Genomic DNA, 20,191 nt, shown 5'->3' with positions numbered 1-20,191 from the left:
TCCAAATAAAAATCAATTTAAATTACAGGTTATAATGCAACAAAATATTAAAAACGCCAAGGGGGAAGAATACTTTTGCAAAGCACTGGATAGCTCAGGTGGTTAGAACACAGTAATAAAAACAATCACAACCACCACAATAACAACAACAACAACCACAATTACAACACAGGTTCAATCCCCAAAGTAGATTCAGAACACCTAATGAAGGAGTTGACTAAATAACCTTTAGAACTATTGTCACGTCCTGACAATAGAGAGCCTTTATGGTGGAGTAGGTCAGGGCGTGACTGGTGGGTTAGTCTGGTTTATATTTTCTATGTGGGGTTCTAGGTTGTTTTTTCTATGTCGTTGTCTCTAATTGGGGATCATACTTAAGTAGCATTTTTTCCACCTGTGGGTTATGGGATATTGTTTATGTTTTGAGTTATTGCATGTAGCATCTCGGTAGTCACGGTTCGTTGTTTGTTTATTGTTTATTTGTTTTTTTTGTCTTTGCTAAGTTTCACTTTCTTTAATAAATATGTGGAACTCTACATACGCTGCGCCTTGGTCCGACCATTATTCCAACGAACCTGACAACTATACTATACACATGATGAAAGTTCTGACAGATGTCTATAGTTACAGTACACTTTTCAGAAAGGAGACTTGTGGTGCATAGTTTTAATTAAGGACTGTATACAATGCTTATGATACTATTTTAACCTGAATAACTACATTCCTATAACTAAACTCATCCTCTCACTGTCATCTGGGTTTATTTTCAGCAAACTTAACATGTGTAAATATGAGTGTGCTAAAGCAGTGAATAAAACAAACTTAGGGAGGATGCTTCTAATGTTAACATGCATGAAACAAAGGCTTTTATGATTACAGAGGTCAACAAATGAGAGCGCCTGGGAATGGGAGTGGAACTAGGTGCTGCAAGGCCCGGATTAACCTCTACATTACCAGATAAACAGAGAAGGAGTAGGATAAGGGTACGGTTAAAGGCTATAAGAACTGGTCGTCTAGTGCATTGGAATAGAGAGTAAAAGGAGCAGGTATCTGGGCGAGGAAGAATAGATTCAAGGCATAGTGTACAGACAAGGGTATGGTAGGATGTGAATACAGTGGAGGTAAACCTAGGCATTGAGTGACGATGAGAGAGGTTTTGTCTTTAGAGACATCAATTAAACCAGGTGAGGTCACCGCACGTGTGGGAGGTGAAACAAAAGGGCTGGAGGCTCTACAGTGAAATAAGACAATGATCACCAACTAAAACAGAAATGGACATGGCATATTGACATTAGGGAGTGGCATGCATAGCCGAGTGATCATAGGGACCAGTGGGTAGCTAGGTGAGCTGGAGACACGGCGATTCAGACAGCTAGCGAGCCAGGGCTAGCAGGCTAGCAGAAGGGCTTTATGGGGACGTCAAAACGGAAAAGTCTGTTGTAGCCCCCTCGGACGGTTACGTCGGCAGACCAAATCAAATCAAATCAAATTTTATTTGTCACATACACATGGTTAGCAGATGTTAATGCGAGTGTAGCGAAATGCTTGTGCTTCTAGTTCCGACAATGCAGTAATAACCAACAAGTAATCTAACTAACAATTCCAAAACTACTGCCTTGTACACAGTGTAAGGGGATAAAGAATATGTACATATATGAATGAGTGATGGTACAGAGCAGCATAGGCAAGATACAGTAGATGGTATCGAGTACAGTATATACATATGAGATGAGTATGTAAACAAAGTGGCATAGTTAAAGTGGCTAGTGATACATGTATTACATAAGGATACAGTCGATGATATAGAGTACAGTGTATACATACGTATGCATATGAGATGAATAATGTAGGGTAAGTAACATTATATAAGGTAGCATTGTTTAAAGTGGCTAGTGATATATTTACATCATTTCCCATCAATTCCCATTATTAAAGTGGCTGGAGTTGAGTCAGTGTCAGTGTGTTGGCAGCAGCCACTCAATGTTAGTGGTGGCTGTTTAACAGTCTGATGGCCTTGAGATAGAAGCTGTTTTTCAGTCTCTCGGTCCCAGCTTTGATGCACCTGTACTGACCTCGCCTTCTGGATGATAGCGGGGTGAACAGGCAGTGGCTCGGGTGGTTGATGTCCTTGATGATCTTTATGGCCTTCCTGTGACATCGGGTGGTGTAGGTGTCCTGGAGGGCAGGTAGTTTGCCCCCGGTGATGCGTTGTGCAGACCTCACTACCCTCTGGAGAGCCTTACGGTTGAGGGCGGAGCAGTTGCCGTACCAGGCGGTGATACAGCCCGCCAGGATGCTCTCGATTGTGCATCTGTAGAAGTTTGTGAGTGCTTTTGGTGACAAGCCGAATTTCTTCAGCCTCCTGACGTTGAAGAGGCGCTGCTGCGCCTTCTTCACAATGCTGTCTGTGTGAGTGGACCAATTCAGTTTGTCTGTGATGTGTATGCCGAGGAACTTAAAACTTGCTACCCTCTCCACTACTGTTCCATCGATGTGGATAGGGGGGTGTTCCCTCTGCTGTTTCCTGAAGTCCACAATCATCTCCTTAGTTTTGTTGACGTTGAGTGTGAGGTTATTTTCCTGACACCACACTCCGAGGGCCCTCACCTCCTCCCTGTAGGCCGTCTCGTCGTTGTTGGTAATCAAGCCTACCGCTGTTGTGTCGTCCGCAAACTTGATGATTGAGTTGGAGGCGTGCGTGGCCACGCAGTCGTGGGTGAACAGGGAGTACAGGAGAGGGCTCAGAACGCACCCTTGTGGGGCCCCAGTGTTGAGGATCAGCGGGGAGGAGATGTTGTTGCCTACCCTCACCACCTGGGGGCGGCAGGGTGGAAGTGATATGGGGGCGGTAGGGTGGAGGTGATATGGTCCTTGACTAGTCTCTCAAAGCACTTCGTGATGACGGAAGTGAGTGCTGACGGTAGTCGTTTAGCTCAGTTACCTTAGCTTTCTTGGGAACAGGAACAATGGTGGCCCTCTTGAAGCATGTGGGAACAGCAGACTGGTATAGGGATTGATTGAATATGTCCGTAAACACACCGGCCAGCTGGTCTGCGCATGCTCTGAGGGCGCGGCTGGGGATGCCGTCTGGGCCTGCAGCCTTGCGAGGGTTAACACGTTTAAATGTCTTACTCACCTCGGCTGCAGTGAAGGAGAGACCGCATGTTTTCGTTGCAGGCCGTGTCAGTGGCACTGTATTGTCCTCAAAGCGGGCAAAAAAGTTATTTAGTCTGCCTGGGAGCAGGACATCCTGGTCCGTGACTGGGCTGGATTTCTTCCTGTAGTCCGTGATTGACTGTAGACCCTGCCACATGCCTCTTGTGTCTGAGCCGTTGAATTGAGATTCTACTTTGTCTCTGTACTGACGCTTAGCTTGTTTGATAGCCTTGCGGAGGGAATAGCTGCACTGTTTGTATTCGGTCATGTTACCAGACACCTTGCCCTGATTAAAAGCAGTGGTTCGCGCTTTCAGTTTCACGCGAATGCTGCCATCAATCCACGGTTTCTGGTTAGGGAATGTTTTAATCGTTGCTATGGGAACGACATCTTCAACGCACGTTCTAATGAACTCGCACACCGAATCAGCGTATTCGTCAATGTTGTTGTCTGACGCAATACGAAACATGTCCCAGTCCACGTGATGGAAGCAGTCTTGGAGTGTGGAGTCAGCTTGGTCGGACCAGCGTTGGACAGACCTCAGCGTGGGAGCCTCTTGTTTTAGTTTCTGTCTGTAGGCAGGGATCAACAAAATGGAGTCGTGGTCAGCTTTTCCGAAAGGGGGGCGGGGCAGGGCCTTATATGCGTCGCGGAAGTTGGAGTAACAATGATCCAAGGTCTTTCCACCCCTGGTTGCGCAATCAATATGCTGATGAAATTCCAGTCGTGATGGATCGGCAGGGCTTCGTGTAGGCAGTAAAAGGGTCCAGGCCAAATGGCAAAATAGGTATTGTAGCCCAAGGAGTGGCTGATGGACTTCTTCAGCTAACAGTCTGATATGCTCTAGATAGCTAGCGGGCCGCGGCTAGCAAGCTAGCGGATGGGCCTTCAGGGGACGTCTCGATGGAGGAGCCTGTTGAAACCCCATCGAGCGGATTATGTCGGTAGACCAGTTGTGATGGATCGGCGGGGCTCCGTGTCAGCAGTAAAAGGGGCCCAGGCTAATTGGCAAAATAGGTATTGTAGCCCAAGGAGTGGCTGAAGGACCTCTTCAGCTTGCAGGGAGATGGGCCTAGCACAAGGCTAGTTCCAGGCTAACTGGTGATTGCTTTGGGACAGAGACGTTAGCCAGGGGTAGCCACTCAGACAGCAGTTAGTTAGCTGCGATGATCCAGGTCAAAAGGATCAGAGCTTGCGATAGGAATCCGAAGATGTGGAGAAAAAGCAGTCCAGTATGCTCTGGGTTGAATCGCGCTGTGCAGACTGGCAGGAGTTGACAGGGCTTTGGTTAGCTGATGACCACTAGCAGTGGCTAACTGAATACTAGCTAATAGCTAGTTAGCTGGCTAGCTTCTGTTAGGGGCTCCGGTTCTAAAGTATAGAAAATAGCAGATCCATACCACATTGGGTGAGACGGGTTGCAGGAGAGTATGTTGAAATCGAGGTTAAAAATATAAAAAATATCTACGAAATATATATGACGGAAAGATATATATAGACACGGGACACGACAACACAAAGACAAAGACGTCTGAACTGCTATGCCATCTTGGATTCGACCATGACGGACCCTCCACCTCCAAATATATACGAAGGAAAAATATATGGGGCGGCAGCGTAGCCTAGTGGTTAGAGCGTTGGACTAGTAACCGAAAGGTTCCAAGATTGAATCCCCGAGCTGACAAGGTACAAATCTGTCATTCTGCCCCTGAGCAAGGCAGTTAACCCACTGTTCCTAGGCTGTCATTGAAATAAGAATGTGTTATTAACTGACTTGCCTAGTTAAATAAAGGTAAAATAAAATCTATATACATGGGACAAGACAAAGACATCTGAACTGCTACGACATCTTGGAAATCGACCCCGTTCAGAGTACAGGCCTCGGTGTAACGCTCATTCCTTTGACGATAAATGCAAATCCGACCATCACCCCTGATGAGACAAAACCGCGACTCACCATTGAAGAGCACTTTTTGCCAGTCTTGTCTGGTCCAACGATGGTGGGTTTGTGTCCATAGGTGATATTGTTGCCGGTGATGTCTGGTGAGGACCTGCCATACAACAGGCCTACAAGCCCTCAGTCCAGCCTCTCTCAGCCTGTTGCGGACATTCTGAGCACTGATTGAGGGATTATGCGTTCCTGGTGTAACTCGGCAGTTGTTATTGCCATCCTGTACCTGTCCCGCAGGTGTGATGTTCAGATGTACAGATCCTGTGCAGGTGTTGTTACACGTAGTCTGCCACTGTGAGGACGATCAGCTGTCTGTCCTGTCTCCCTATAACTCTGTCTTAGGCGCCTACCTGTAAGCTGTTAGTGTCTTAACGACCATTCCACTGGTGCATGTTCATTAATTGTTTATGGTTCATTGAACAAGCATGAGAAACAGTGTTTAAACCCTTTACAATGAAGATATGCGTAGTTATTTGGATATTTACGAATTATCTTTGAAACACAGGCTCCAGAAAAGGTGACGTTTCTTTTTTTGCTGAATTTCCATTACACAACAACATTCAAGCTCTGACAGATAAATTTTTTAAAAGTATTATCAAAGACAGCACAAGTCAACTTCAAAAGCACAAGAGGAAAGCACTGAATGGAAGGGTTTGCGAAGGGAATGTGCAGGGTTGACACGGAATGCCACTGCTAATTTACCTCCAAGGTTGATCTAGCACTGAAATACTGTATCTCGGCTCTCACAAGGAAAGCACAGGATATTGAAATGTGATGTGATAATAAGTGAATAAGATATTTTATAAGATCAGTCACCATTTCCAGCTTGGCCTCCTCAAAGGCTTTCTTCTCGTCCTGCAGACGACGTTTAGCCTCCCTCTCTGCCTGCTTTCTCAGGCATTCCTGCCTCTCCTTCTCAGCCTCCTCAAACGTCATTTTTAGCTTCCCAGGAGTCACCTGCTCCTTCTCTGTGGGCTGTTCCTCGTCCTCATCCTGGTATTGACACAATCAGTCTACATCAGAGACCATGATATCCACATGAAGTATTGACACAGACAGAATATAATAGCTTTCATGAAATATTAGATTTTCCCAGAAACACCTATGCTCAATCTACACCTAGACTACCATGAAATATCGACACAGATATTATGGCTTTCCTGAAATATTGGATTTCTAGAAACAGCTATGCTGCCAGTCCTGCCGAAGCCTATGGGAGAGGTTCTCCTCAGCTCACCTGGACGACCGAGCTCCGCTTGGCCTCGCGGAAGGAGAGCCTGTTCTCGTTGTAGCGCTTCTTCTTCTCCTCCTCTGTCCTCTTCTTCTGCTCTTCCTCGCGGTTCTTTTCCAGGTCCTCAAAGTTCATCTTGATCCTGCCTGGAGGTCGTGACAGCTTTGCCGGCACCACACGGACCAGGATGGTGTCATCTCCCTCCTGACATAAATGGACAAAAGCCATTGTTAGAAGAGTAAATTACAATAACATAAGATACGATAAGACAAGACAGTACTTAATTTAGCACATAAAACATCAACAAAACAAACCATTTCCTGGTCTGTGAACTTTACAAATGCTGAAGTGGTCGTGTTTATTCAAGTAATGGACTAAACCTATGTTATACATTATGAAATTATAGTTGATACCTCTCAACTAAAAAAGAAAATCCCCACAAACACACACACACACACACACAGAAGATAGGCCTTGAAGGAGAACGTTCTTTTGGTAATGGCCAACATTTTCAGTAGACCTGTCAGTGAACATCAGCCCTAAGATAGGAGAGTCTAATTCGGTCAGCTAGCTAGGAAGCAGGGGCTAATTTAGACAGTCAGTGGTGTGGGAAACATTTACCAGTCACATGCTGTCTATACCCGGCAGTGTCTGTGGCTCAAGCAGCAGCAGTAGAACTCATTAGCCCAGTTGTTTCTATCCCACTCAGTCAGTACTGGCTCCGATTGAAGCTACCTCCCAGGCTCAATAAACCAGGAAGAATTCCCCAAGTTTTCACTAACTTTTACAGTATAGGTACATGCAGTAGGTTGCAGTGAAAGGAGACAATGAAGAGATGGGTTTATCCAGCTTTCATCATGTTCAAGAGACAAATGACTCCAATTCAGTGGAGTAGAACTAATAACAACACTGTGTGAACAGTAAGCACTGAATATGAACAGACAATATCCATGCAGCCTGTCCATCCACAGCCAAACCAAACGTATTTCCACAAAAAATAAACCCTTTCAATAGGCTTTGTCAGAGTAACTATATTGGAACATCTCTGTAATTGCCCTGTGCCAAGATAGAAAGTACATTCAGTACCACTCTTCCTTTAATTTAATTACATTAGAATTAGTCTAGTAGTACTAAGTACTATGTAATTCCCTATCTAGTACAAGGTCATTAACATATTCATTAGAGTGATCCTGAAATGGCACGCAAAGGTTAGCAGGTGCCACAGGTGTATTAGCAGGTGTATTTCAATTGAATTTGAAAGAATAACATGAATGTTTTCTGTTGTATACTTGAAATTTGCACTATAAATTTGAACAAATTTGAAATGGCAAAAAATGTGTTATTACTTGCAACCATCCAGTACCTTGTTGTATCTAGGTCAACCTCGATTTGGTAATGAAGAACTGGCTTCAATCTAGTTTGGCATGGCTACAACTACAGCTAGCCTAGCATTAGACTCGGCTTCCAGGCTTCACTCACCCGTGGCAGAGACTAGCCTAGCTTTAATGCACAGCGCTGGATGCTTTAATGCTTTAAACATTTAATGCGTTAATGCACAGCGCTAAATGCTTCTTAAGCAGCCAGCCTATTTCAGTTTATGGCACATTCTAAGGCCTGTATCTGAAGAAGGCTGTGTGATGACACATCTGAAGATTTATATGATATACACTACGTATTAAAAGTTTTAGAACACCTACTCGTTCAAGGGTTTTCTTTATTTTGACAATTTCTACATTGTAGAATAATAGTGAAGACATCAAAACTACAAATGTGTTAAAGAAATCAAAATATATTTTATATTTGAAATTCATCAAATAGCCCCCCGTTGCCTTGATGACAGCTTTGCACGCACTTGGCATTCTCTGAACCAGCTTCACCTGGAATGCTTTTCCAACAGTCTTGAAGGAGTTCCCACAAATGCTGAGAACTTGTTGGCTGTTTTTCCGTCAATCTGCGGTCCGACTCATCCCAAACCATCTCAATTTGGTAGAGTTTGGGTAATTGTGGAGGCCAGGTCATCTGATGCAGCACTCCATCACTCTCCTTCTTGGTCAAAAAGCCCTTACACAGCCTGGAGGTGTGTTGGGTCATTGTCCTGTTGAAAAACAAATGATAGTCCCACTAAGCCAAACCAGATGGGAGGGCGCATCTCTGCAGAATGCTGTGGTAGCCATGCTGGTTAAATCACAGACAGTGTCACCAGCAAAGCACCCCCACACCATAACACCTCCTCCTCCATGCTTCACGTTGGGAAATACACATGTGGAGATTATCCATTCACCCACACCGTGTCTCACAAAGATACCGCGGTTGGAACCAAAAATATCAAATTTGGACTCCAGACCAAAGGACACATTTCCATTGGTCTGATGTCCATTGCTCGTGTTTCTTGGCCAAAGCATGTCATTTCTTATTGGTGTCCTTTAGTAGTGATTTCTTTGCAGCATTTCGACCATGAAGGTCTGATTCACACAGTCTCCTCTGAACAGCTGATGTTGAGATGTGTCTGTTACTTGAACTCTGTGAAGCATTTACTTGGGCTGCAATTTCTGAGGCTGGTAACTCTAATGAACTTATCCTCTGCAGCAGAGGTAACTGTGGGTCTTCCATTCCTGTGGCGGTCCACATGAGAGCCAGTTTCATCATAGCACTTGATAGTAATGATGGACTGTCGTTTCTTGTTGCTTATTTGAGCTGTTCTTGCCATAATATAGACTTGCTCTTTTACCAAATAGGGCTATCTTCTGTATACCCCCCTACCTTGTCACAACACAACTGATTGGCTCAAACACATTAAGAAGGAAATACATTATTTTAAGAAGGCACACCTGTTAATTTAAATGCATTCCAGGTGACTACCTCACAAAGCTGGTTGAGAGAATGCCAAGAGTGTGCAAAGCTGTCATCAAGGCAAAGGGTGGCTACTCTGAAGAATCTCAAATATAAAAAATATAAAAATTGTTTAACACTTTTTGGTTACTACATGATTCCATATGTGTTATTTAATAGCTTTGATGTCTTCACTATTATTCTACAATGTAGAAAATAGTAAAAATGAAGAAAACCCTTGAATGATTTGGTATTCTAAAACCTTTGACCGGTACTGTATCTCTGATAGTATATACTGTATCAGACACGATATGTGCTCTCAGAGCTGCAATGGATTGCAGCACCACTCAAGTCCTTTGCAGCAACTGTTAGCCTTTCAAATGGCACTTAAAATACATCATCCAGGTGGCAGTTGAGGATTTACCTGACTGATTACACAGAGGTGGAGGCCAGTCCCTCATCGGGGGCAGCGATTGAGCAATCCAGCCCTGATGTACCGCTTCCCTTATAGGCTACATTACAGTTTACCTATGGCCCAACGAAGGAATCCCGCAAGCTTACCTCTGCGGCTTTCTTGGCCAGCTCCTTCTGCATCTTCGCTTTCTCCATGATGTCCTGGGCGGCGCGCTTCTTCCTCTCCTCCTCCATCCGCTTCCTCTCCTCCTCTTGTCTCTGCTTCTCCATCTCGGCAAACTTCCCCTTCACACTGCCTGTAGAGTGTAGACCCCACATGTTGATGATGAGACCACAGTACAAACACCAGGGTCGTGTTCATTAGGCCCGCAACGTTTTATAACAGTTTGCAATGGACATGATAATGAGCGTTAATTATTGGTTAGGTCCAGGTAGTCTCACCCTGTTTCAGTCTGTTTCCTTCCATTTGTTGCCTAATGAATACAACCCAATGGGTGAGATGAGGATAAGGACAGCACCCTCCTCCTCAGCCCTCTCCCAGCCCACCTACCCCCCATTTCCTACCTGTGATCTCGGGGACGTAGGATTTCTCTACCTTGGCCGGCTTCACCTCCTCCTCCTCATCACTGGAGGCAAGTAGTTCTTTTATCTGTGGTGGATCAGAGGGAGAGCGTTGCTGAGAGGTTACCGGTTTATCTGGGATCATCTGCTCTGCACGCTAGCCACCTCAGGGGCCATGCTGGGCCCAGAAAGTACTCAAGGCCCTAATCTGGTAAAATAGCACGAGCATGTGACCCACAGGGAGGCCTCTGATTGGATCATGCGGTTGTGACATAGGGGGAGATCAACACTTAGGCATCCAGTCTCTAAGAGTTAGCTACTACAGTACAGGGGGTTTTCTTCCCTCCTCCTGAGTATCAAGGTGTTCCACCCTTGTATCAGACGTTGCTTGTTTTACTGTAATGTGTCCTGTGATACAGCTTTTAATAAAGGACAACATGCGTAAAATAGAACATGTATTTAGTATGTTCTCAATTATCCCCATGTTTTGGGTATAAGTTTGCCCTAAATTGACATAAGCACAAACCAAGCACATCTATAACACAATTGTTAAGATATTTCAATAGAACGTTGAGATTTTTTTGTGCAAAGTGATATGATGCTGATATGAGTTTTCCAGTACACCCACACTGCTGTTGTTGAGGCTCGTGCTCCATGCCATGCAGGTCACAGTTAGTTGGGGTTAACTCTCTCGGTGTTTGACCTCCGACCTGTTGCTTCCTGCGGTTGTATTCTCTCTCCTTGACGTACTGCTCCTTCCTTTTCTGGTGCTCCTCTAGGCTCCTCCTACTGTTGCGCTCCTCCCTGGCCTTCTGCATGGCCTCAAACTTGTTCTTCACGTCAGCCTTACCGATCTGGGGCACGTAGCTCCTGGCCACCGGCTTTTTGGAGCGCAGAAGTCTCTGGAGTAAGACGAAAATACAAGAAATTAATTGCGAAGGTTCATATATAGGAGTGTGGTTCTCAGATCTAAAAGAGACGTTTTGAATAGTATTATTTAGCTGAACGTTACAGAAACATTATGAAAGATCTACAGGCCATCAATCCCTAACACAAGGATAGGCAACTTTGATGGGGGTGGGGGTCACAAAAAATCTGAACTCATCATGAGGGGCCGCAGTTGCTAGCAGGTCTGCGTACCCAAATTCTTACCCACACGTGTAGTCAGAGCCGGCCCTAGCCTTTTGGGGGCCCTAAGCAAAATTTGATCCACAAAAGGGGTCCCGCAGCCGGCCAGTTGCCCATCCCTGCCCTAGTGTGGTTGACTCAGCAACGTGCTACACTTCAGATTGCCTCACCTTTTGTTTCAGAGCCACCTCAGATACGTTCTGTGACTGGTCATTCTCTTCTTTCTCTGACTCATCGTTCATGTCATGCGCCACTCCATTTTGTGCCACATTGTTCTTGTCCTTCCTGGATCTTGAACTTTGCCTTGCCTTGTCCTTAACTGTATAATTTTCTTTGTGCTCCACATCATTCCTGTCGTGTGCCTCATCTTCTTCCTCCTCCTCTTCCTCGGGCTCTGTGTGAACCTCATCCTCTTCGGTGTGAACTTCTTCCTCATTGTCGCTGTACGCCTCATTCTTTTCTTGTGCCTCATCATGTTCGTCATGGGACACATCGTCATTTTTGTATGCCTCATTGTCTTTGTGTGCCAAATCATGCTTGTCGTGTTCCACATCATCCTCTTTGTGTGCCACATGGCCATGCAACTCGTTCATGTTGTCGTTGTTCTCTTTATCACTCATTTTGTGTGCTTCATCACACATATCATGTGCCACATCAGTCATGTCGTGTGCGACATCAGCAATATTTTGTGCTACCTCAGTCATGTTCACGCCACGCTGACAAATTAACAGAGCCCTCTTCAAATGTTACCTGTCAAAAAAATAAAAACACCATTATGGTATGGTACAATAACAACAAACATCTTTCTCTTCACAAATCATGTATTATTCATAATTTATTAAACATATTCAGACCCCTTCCCCTTTCCCACATTTTTTTAAGTTACAGCCATATCCTTAGACGTATTCATCTACACACAATAATACCCTATCATGACAAAGTGAAAAAAAAAAACATAAATACCTTATTTACATAAGTATTCAGACCCTTTGCTATGACACTCAAAATTGAGCTCAGGTGCATCCTGTTTCCATTGATCATCCTTGAGATGTTTCTACAACTTGATTGGAGTCCACCTGTGGTCAATTCAATTGATTGGACATTATATGGAAAGGCACACACCTGTCTGTATAAGGTCCCACAGTTGACAGTACATGTCAGATCATAAACCAAGCCATCATGTCGAAGGAATTGTCCATAGAGCTTCGAGACAGGATTGTGTCGAGGCACAGATCTGGGGAAGGGTACCAAAACATTTCTACAGCTTTGAAGGTCCCCAAGAACACAATGTCCTCCATCATTCTTAAATGAAAGAAGTTTGGAACCACTAAGACTCTTCTTAGAGCTGGCCAACCAGGCCAAAATGAGCAACCGCGGAGAAGGGTCTTGGTCAGGGAGGTGACCAAGAACCCAATGGTCACTCTGACAGAGCTCTAGAGTTCCTCTGTGGAGATGGGAGAACCTTCCAGAAGGACAACCATCTCTGCAGCACTTCACCAATCAGGCCTTTATGGTAGAGTGGCTAGACGGAAGCCATTTCTCAGTAAAAGGCACATAACAGTCCGCTTGGAGTTTGCCAAATGCCCCCTAAAGGACTCTCAGACCATGAGAAACAAGATGCTCTGGTCTGATGAAACCAAGATTGAAATCTTTGGCCTGAATGCCAAGCGTCACATCTGGAGGAAACCTGGCACCATCACTATGGTGAAGCAGGGTGGTGGCAGCATCATGCTGTGGCGATGTTTTTCAGCGGCAGGGAGACTAGTCAGGATCGAGGCATGATTGAACGGAGCAAAGTACAGAGGGATCCTTGATGAAAACCTGCTCCAGAGCGCTCAGGACCTCAACCAAGACAACGCAGGAGTGGCTTCGGGACAAGTCTCTGAATGTCCTTGAGTGGCCCAGCCAGAGCCCTGACTTGAACTCAATCGAACATCTCTGGAGAGACCTGAAAATAACTGTGTAGCGACGCTCCCCATCCAACCTGGCAGAGCTTGAGAGGATCTGCGGAGAAGAATGGGAGAAACTCCCCAAATACAGGTGTGCCAAGCCCAAGAAGACTCGATACTGTAATCGCTGCCAAAGATGATTCAACAAAGTACTGAGTAAAGGGTCTAAATACTTATGTAAATGTATTATTTTCTAAATGCTTTATATACACTTTTCGAATGAGATGTACATCACGTTCTTGCCTTCTCAAGTTATACCATTTTCATTCCTTGAATCATTTTTGTCCGCAACATCAACTTCTATGGCTGCTCCCCCACTAGATAGCACCGCCACCTCATACTCTGCTTCAAAACTCAATAGGACAGACAGTGTCTTCTCAGTTTCACCATGCTTGGGACCGGGTCTGTGTTGCACCAAACGGCGGGCGTCACAGACACAGGGAATCTTTTCGTTACTCCACCACAACACTTAACGCCACGGTCTGAATACTTATGTGATATTTCATTTTTTTATGTTGTATAAATTAGCAGACATTTCTAAAAACCTGTTTTTGCTTTGTCATTATGGGGTACTGTTTGTAGATTGATGAGGGGGGAAATTATTTAGTCCATTTTAGAATAAGGCTGTAACTTAACAAAATGTGGAAAAAGTCAAGAGGTCTGAATACTTTACAAATGCACTGTATATCCCTTCAAAATGTTTATGAGGCTCCTCTGCCCCATCATGAAACACACTGTAAAGAAAAACGCTAGCAAAATGTAGTCTCATTCACCTCGGTTTTCCTCAAAGACGGGCAACATAATGGTGAAACATTTCTCCCAATGATGAACTTCAGATTGAGTTTATTGAATGCTCTATACCGAATGCAGCGCTAGGACAACAATTTTACCAGTAAACATTATGTAGTGCCCTTTCTGAAGTCTGGTGTGGTAAATGGCTAGCCTATACATGTATGGACTTCAATCATGTGTGTAACTTTTAATATCTGTTTCACTACACTCTTTAAAAAAGGGTTCCAAAAAGTTTCTACCAACAACCATTTTGATCTGAAAAACCCTTTTTGGAAGACAAGAGTTTTTTGTAAGGCAAAGGGTTCTACCTTGAACCTTTAACATTCTAAGAACTGTTTTTGGAATACAGGGTTCTTTGATGATTCTTTGGGAGGCAAGAAGGATTCTTTGGAAGGCAAGAAGGGTTCTATATAAAACCAACTATAATATTTCCCAGGATGCTAAAGTGCATGGAGATTTTCAGAATTGTTTGTTTTATGGTAATCTCTGTGCTTTTGCATGTACATTGATTGGTTGATTCGTTTTATGCTACAGGAAGATAAAAAAGATACAGTTTGTAAAAAATAATCCAATCTATTAGTAATTTGATTTATTGGACCGGTTACTGAGATGGTTTTTCCAGTTTAGATGATTGAGGTAGTCTCAGTATTCAATCTTCCCTATCCTGGTAGTCATGCAGAATGCAAGTTACAGGTGATTAACATTTCCACTTGTTGGATATCCTAACTCTGGCTGGATTCCAGTAGGAATTACACGTCACTTTGCAAGCCAGCATAATGTGATTTGCAGGCCTAATGTGACCTGTCAACCAGGATCTTCTCTAACACCACTGTGTTAGGGTATAACTAGGCCCTCAAAGAAAGTCCTTATGACGTATATCATCTATTGTCATAAATAATAACATTTTAAAGGCTAATAAAGCTGGGGGAACCATTCATAGCAGTTCTAGGAATAATCTTTAGATGATAAAATGGTTATTGGTAGGACCCTTCGTAGACGGTTATAAGCAGAACCTTTCATATCGGGTTCTAGGCAGAACTACACTGAATAAAAATATAAACAGAGCATGTAAAGTGTTGGCCCATGTTTCATGAGCTGAAAAAAAAAAAATCCCAGAAATGTTCCACTTTGTCACATCCTGACCATAGAAAGCCTTTATTTTCTATGGTGGAGTAGGTCAGGGTGTGACTGGGGGGGTGTTCTAGATTATTATTTCTCTGTGTAGTCTAGTTTTTAGATTTCTATGTTGGCCTGGTATGGTTCCCAATCAGAGGCAGCTATCTATCGTTGTCTCTGATTGGGGATCATATTTAGGTAGCCTTTTCCCACCTGTTGTTTGTGGGATCTTGTTTTTGTATTGTTGCTTTTGAGCCCTACAAGGCTGTACGTTTGTTTGTTTGTTTCTCTTTATTATTTTTGTTGCTGGTTCACATTCTATAAATTATGATGAACCCAAATCACGCTGCGCCTTGGTCTACCCATTTCGACATGCGTTACACACTTGCACAAATTTTCACACTTATTTCTCTCAAATTTTGTGCACAAATATGTTTACATCCCTGTTAGTGAGCATTTGTCCTTAGCTAAAATAATCAATCCACCTGACAGGTGTGGTGAATCAACAAATAATAATCCACACAACACAAGTATTTATGTCTGCAACAAAGCCCTTTTGTTGGTGAAAATTCATTCTGATTCGCTGGGCCTGACTCCCCAGTGGGTGGGCCTGGCTTTCAAGTGGGTGGGCCTATGCCCTCCAAGGACCACCCATGGCTGCAACCCTGCCAAGTCATGTAAAATCCATAGACTAGGGCCTAATGAATTTATTTCATTTGACTGATTTCCTTCTATGAACTATAACTCTGTAAATTCTTTGAAATTGTTGCATATTGAGTTTATATTTTTATTCATTATATATCAGGGGGATCTTTGAAGAACCATCCATAGAGGGTTCTAGAAAGGGTTCTACCCAGCACCAAAAAGGGTTCCGCTATGGGGACAAACTTAAGAGTGTACCCTACATATATTTATACTGTACAGCAAACAAAGTGTACTGTGAAGCACTTTGTGATAACTGCTGCAAAATAGCTCTATAAAATACATGCGATTGATCGATACCCTACAGAATATCACATGATAAATACATATTTTTTTTGCAGAGCAGCTGGAGTTTTGCGGGTGTCTGTTTGGGGAGGCAGGCATCTCATGGCTGCTGCAGTTTGGGGAAGGAAAGGGGTGCTCGTCCTCCAACTCCTCCCCTCAGTATGCTGAGCCACAGCACATTATGCAGGGCCAGGACACTAAGTATAGCCCGCTTGTGTGTCCAGACCATGTGTTCATGGCTATTTCTGATGAGTGGTATGCGGTTGGACAGAGCGAGGGTCGGTAGCCACATGTCACCCAACAGACCCTTGACAAAACATAAGACTAAGTACCAGCCTTAGTACCACACTTAGTACCACACGTATTACCAGCCTTAGTACCAGCCTTAGTACCAGCCCTAGTACCAGCCTTAGTACCAGTACCAGCCTTAGTACCAGCCTTAGAACCACACTTATTACCAGCCTTCGTACCAGACTTAGTAACAGACTTAGTACCAGACTTATTACCAGCCTTAGTACCAGACTTAGTAACAGACTCAGTAACAGACTTAGTACCAGCCTTAGTACCAGCCTTAGTACCAGCCTTAGTACCAGCCTTAGTACCACACTTATTACCAGCCTTCGTACCAGACTTAGTAACAGACTTAGTACCAGACTTATTACCAGCCTTAGTACCAGACTTAGTAACAGACTTATTACCAGCCTTAGTACCAGACTTAGTAACAGACTCAGTAACAGACTTAGTACCAGACTTAGTACCAGACTTAGTACAAGACAATCGGACGAGCAAGAGATAATTTGGCCATAGAGCCATCAGACACTAGAAAGGTTACTGTTTATCAGTGTGTTAGAAATGTAAGCTAAATGTAGAATGTATTATCATCAATTCACTTGGTAATGATACTGAAGTAAACAGTCAGGGAGGTTTGGGGTTAACACGTGCTTAATAAAAAGAGACAGGCCATCAAATAACATTTGATTGATTTCATTGATTCATGGTTTGAAAACTTGAAGGGTAGACCTAAATGTACCAAATGTTGATTTGTTGATCAACAGGCCTACTTAATTAACAGTGTATAGTTAGACTTTGAGTTAAATCAATCTCACATTACACACCTGATGAACAGCTGCGTTGGCACATATCACAGCAATTACTTTGATTGCGACAACTACTATGATGTTGATGGTGTGGATTACCAGTCTGAAGGTTAAGAACAGCGAGAGTAACAGGTAATTAACTTGATTTTACCAAAATATGAATAACTCAAGACTACTTTCTAAGAAGTTATCTCGACTGGCTATGTTTCCCTCTGTCCAATTAATCATTAGACTGGGTTCAGAACGTCTGTCACAGCTGTGGAGCTGGTTAACAGACTGCACTGCCCTCTTCAATCCAGCTGTGATAACCAGGCATGATAATAAAGTCTATAATTCATATAAATGAAATGAATATACCCTTTTTAGCACAATATTGTGTCTGTGCAAATCACAAATGGACAAAATGGTACAATGTGGGGAAACAGTAAGCAAACACAATGTCCAAGTCACCATCTCTCTACAAAGAAGTTGTAGGCCTTTGCCAAAATACAATATAATTTGATGCATTTTTATAATACACTGTTTAAAAAATTTTTTTAGGGCAACTGAGCTGCCACCAACTTGAAGGAGACAAAACTTGAAAAACATCATCCTGAGACGTTTTGAAACGTTACATGGTGCAACACCTTGCCAGGGACTAGGAACACTAACAGAAAAGGTTGAAAACACTATTTTGGTGTTTCGAGTCCAATTTAGTGCAGAATTGGTGCAGTTTCCTCTCTCTTAAGCTTCCAAACAGTATTCTGATGATTTGAAACCTGTCACGTGCAGAATTAAATCCTTTTGCTTGGTGTCTTAAAGTTTAACATTGTTTTATGCTTTTGCTATTATATACCGCTTCAGCAGGCTCTGTCAAGCACAGTGTTTGTTTGAACCACCATCAGTAACTACAGGTTCAACTGAAAGAACTAAAGATTCAGCCCTAGTGTTTTCCATTGCCAAGCATGAATGTGGAAATGGATATTGTCCTCATTGAACTTCATTTGTCTGATGGTTTTGATATGCGTTCTTCATGATCTATTACACCTCACGGCACAACAAGCTTAATAATAATATACAGTAGAAACATACTTTTCTTTCTTCAAACGTGCATACAACACCGTTGAAGAGATTAAAACCAGACTTCCAATGAGTTCAGTCACTCAATTGTCTCTCTCTTTGGTTATCCTCATGAAAGATACATTTTGAGCAACATATTAAGTTGGATTTACCTTATTTTAGGGTGTACTAAGTTAACATATGGAATTGTTTTAACAATGCATTGTTTAGCTATTTCATTTTGAATGTTAGCACCCCTTCAGGTATAGAAAAAAAATGATATTTTATCAACAAACAAAAAAATGTATATTGAATTTGGCTTTTACTACTATAGCCCATAGAAACGCATTGAACAACACATTTATAAATGGCTAAAAAGGATTCTGAAGAAGGCCATTGAAGGCCGAAATGTCAATCCTTTAAACTTATCTAATAAAACTAAGAATGTTGAATGGTGAGCGAGCGTTGTGCCTCTTCAGTCAAATAAGACAGTCAAAAAATGAATCACAATGAATAAGGTTTTTGACGTGTATTTCCTATATCTAGGAGATATAAGAAAACTCAGGAAATATTTTTGTGTTTTGGACACATATTTAACCCCTTATTTTTGTTGGCACAATCCATTAGTTTGTATGGGTTACCTTCAGATGGGTCTAATGTGAGGGTCGTAGAGTAACACGGAGAACACCGTCGTGTTCGTGAGATTCTCCTTTTTCCATAATAATTTGTAGGCCAAACCGTTCAAACGCTACAAACGTATTCGTTAGAAGACGGATTTTTGCGATGTCTCATGGTCTGACAAACACCGCTGTAGCTCGGCCACCTTCCACCGTAGATGCGGAAGGACGACATAGGCGGATGTGATGGATTGAGATATGATAGCTCTAGTTTAAACTGAGATTTTCATGGGATTTTTTGTATTATGATAGTTATGAAATGACAGAGGGGAAACAGATAGTGGGAGAAACAGTGGGAGTGAGAGAAACAGATTGAAGGGTTGGAGTTGGGATTTTAACCCCGGTCATTGGTGAGGAGGGCTGACCTGTCTAAACTGGGTGCGTTACCGCTAGAGAAAGGGCTCTGCATGACTTGCATATATTTTTATTAAGTATATGTGGGTTGTTTTTCTTGTCAATTTCAGTTCACTCCAGTTGTTTTTTTTTTACAGTGTGGCTGTGTGGTTGAGTTGGCAAACTTTTACGAAATGTACTAATTTACTGCTTCATAGGCCCTTACCATCAATCAATATTCAGGCTATAAATCAAATCAAATCAAATTTATTTATATAGCCCTTCGTACATCAGCTGATATCTCAAAGTGCTGTACAGAAACCCAGCCTAAAACCCCAAACAGCAAGCAATGCAGGTGTAGAAGCACCTTATAAACCATTTGCTTTTCTAAACCATTGACTGTATAAGAAACACAAGTTTTGTGTTTTAATGCTGCCTTTTACATGCACTGAAACTTCTTAAAAACAAGAATATTCAGGTTGAAATGCATCTTCTGCATTCAACCCAACCCTTCTGAGCCAGAGAGGTGTGGGGAGCTGCCTTAATCGCCTTAATCAACATCCACAACAGAAGTTGTGTGGGGTTAAGTGCCTTGCTCAAAAGGCAGTACAGCAGATTTTAACACCTTGCCGGCTCAGGGATTTCAACCAGAAACCTTTTGGTTACTGGCCTAACACGCTCAACCGCTGGGATACCTGCCGCCCTCAACAACCACTTTGGGTGTTTCAGAGTACTACATTTCTGTTTTAAAACACATTCTGCGTACTTAAACACTTCCATTAGGTTTACCTTCAAACACCCTCCAAACATCAGATATCAGCTTAGGTGCCTTAATATTTATGGTTTCATTACACAATTATGAATTTTGGAGACTTTCTATTATTACAGTGTATTGTTGAAGCACTTCAATATGGTATATTAACTTAAGTATC

General features: G+C 42.9%; 1 protein-coding gene across 4 annotated transcripts in view; it reads right to left on the bottom strand.

Annotated features, from left to right (window-relative positions):
- The window catches only part of LOC110535183 (nexilin), a 32,887-nt gene that overhangs the window by 11,266 nt on the left and 1,430 nt on the right, over positions 1-20,191 (bottom strand). For 2 of the 4 annotated variants that reach the window (XM_090242825.1, XM_021620159.3), the window contains exons 1-7: positions 17,230-17,309; positions 11,441-12,020; positions 10,853-11,044; positions 10,146-10,230; positions 9,729-9,877; positions 6,345-6,542; positions 5,924-6,100 (exon numbers count right to left, since the gene is read on the bottom strand). In XM_090242825.1, coding sequence (XP_090098951.1) covers positions 5,924-6,100; positions 6,345-6,542; positions 9,729-9,877; positions 10,146-10,230; positions 10,853-11,044; positions 11,441-11,974 — 1,335 coding nt within the window. In that variant the 5' untranslated portion in view covers positions 11,975-12,020; positions 17,230-17,309. Of the gene's footprint in view, positions 1-5,923; positions 6,101-6,344; positions 6,543-9,728; positions 9,878-10,145; positions 10,231-10,852; positions 11,045-11,440; positions 12,021-17,229; positions 17,310-20,191 lie in introns of those variants that run through there. The other 2 variants (XM_021620238.3, XM_021620082.3) reach the window with 1 other exon arrangement.

The sequence above is a fragment of the Oncorhynchus mykiss genome, chromosome 1 (assembly GCF_057628025.1).
Source record: "Oncorhynchus mykiss isolate SJ-2025 chromosome 1, ASM5762802v1, whole genome shotgun sequence".
Taxonomy (NCBI): Eukaryota; Metazoa; Chordata; class Actinopteri; order Salmoniformes; family Salmonidae; genus Oncorhynchus; species Oncorhynchus mykiss.
This window is presented reverse-complemented; position numbering and strand designations above follow the sequence as displayed.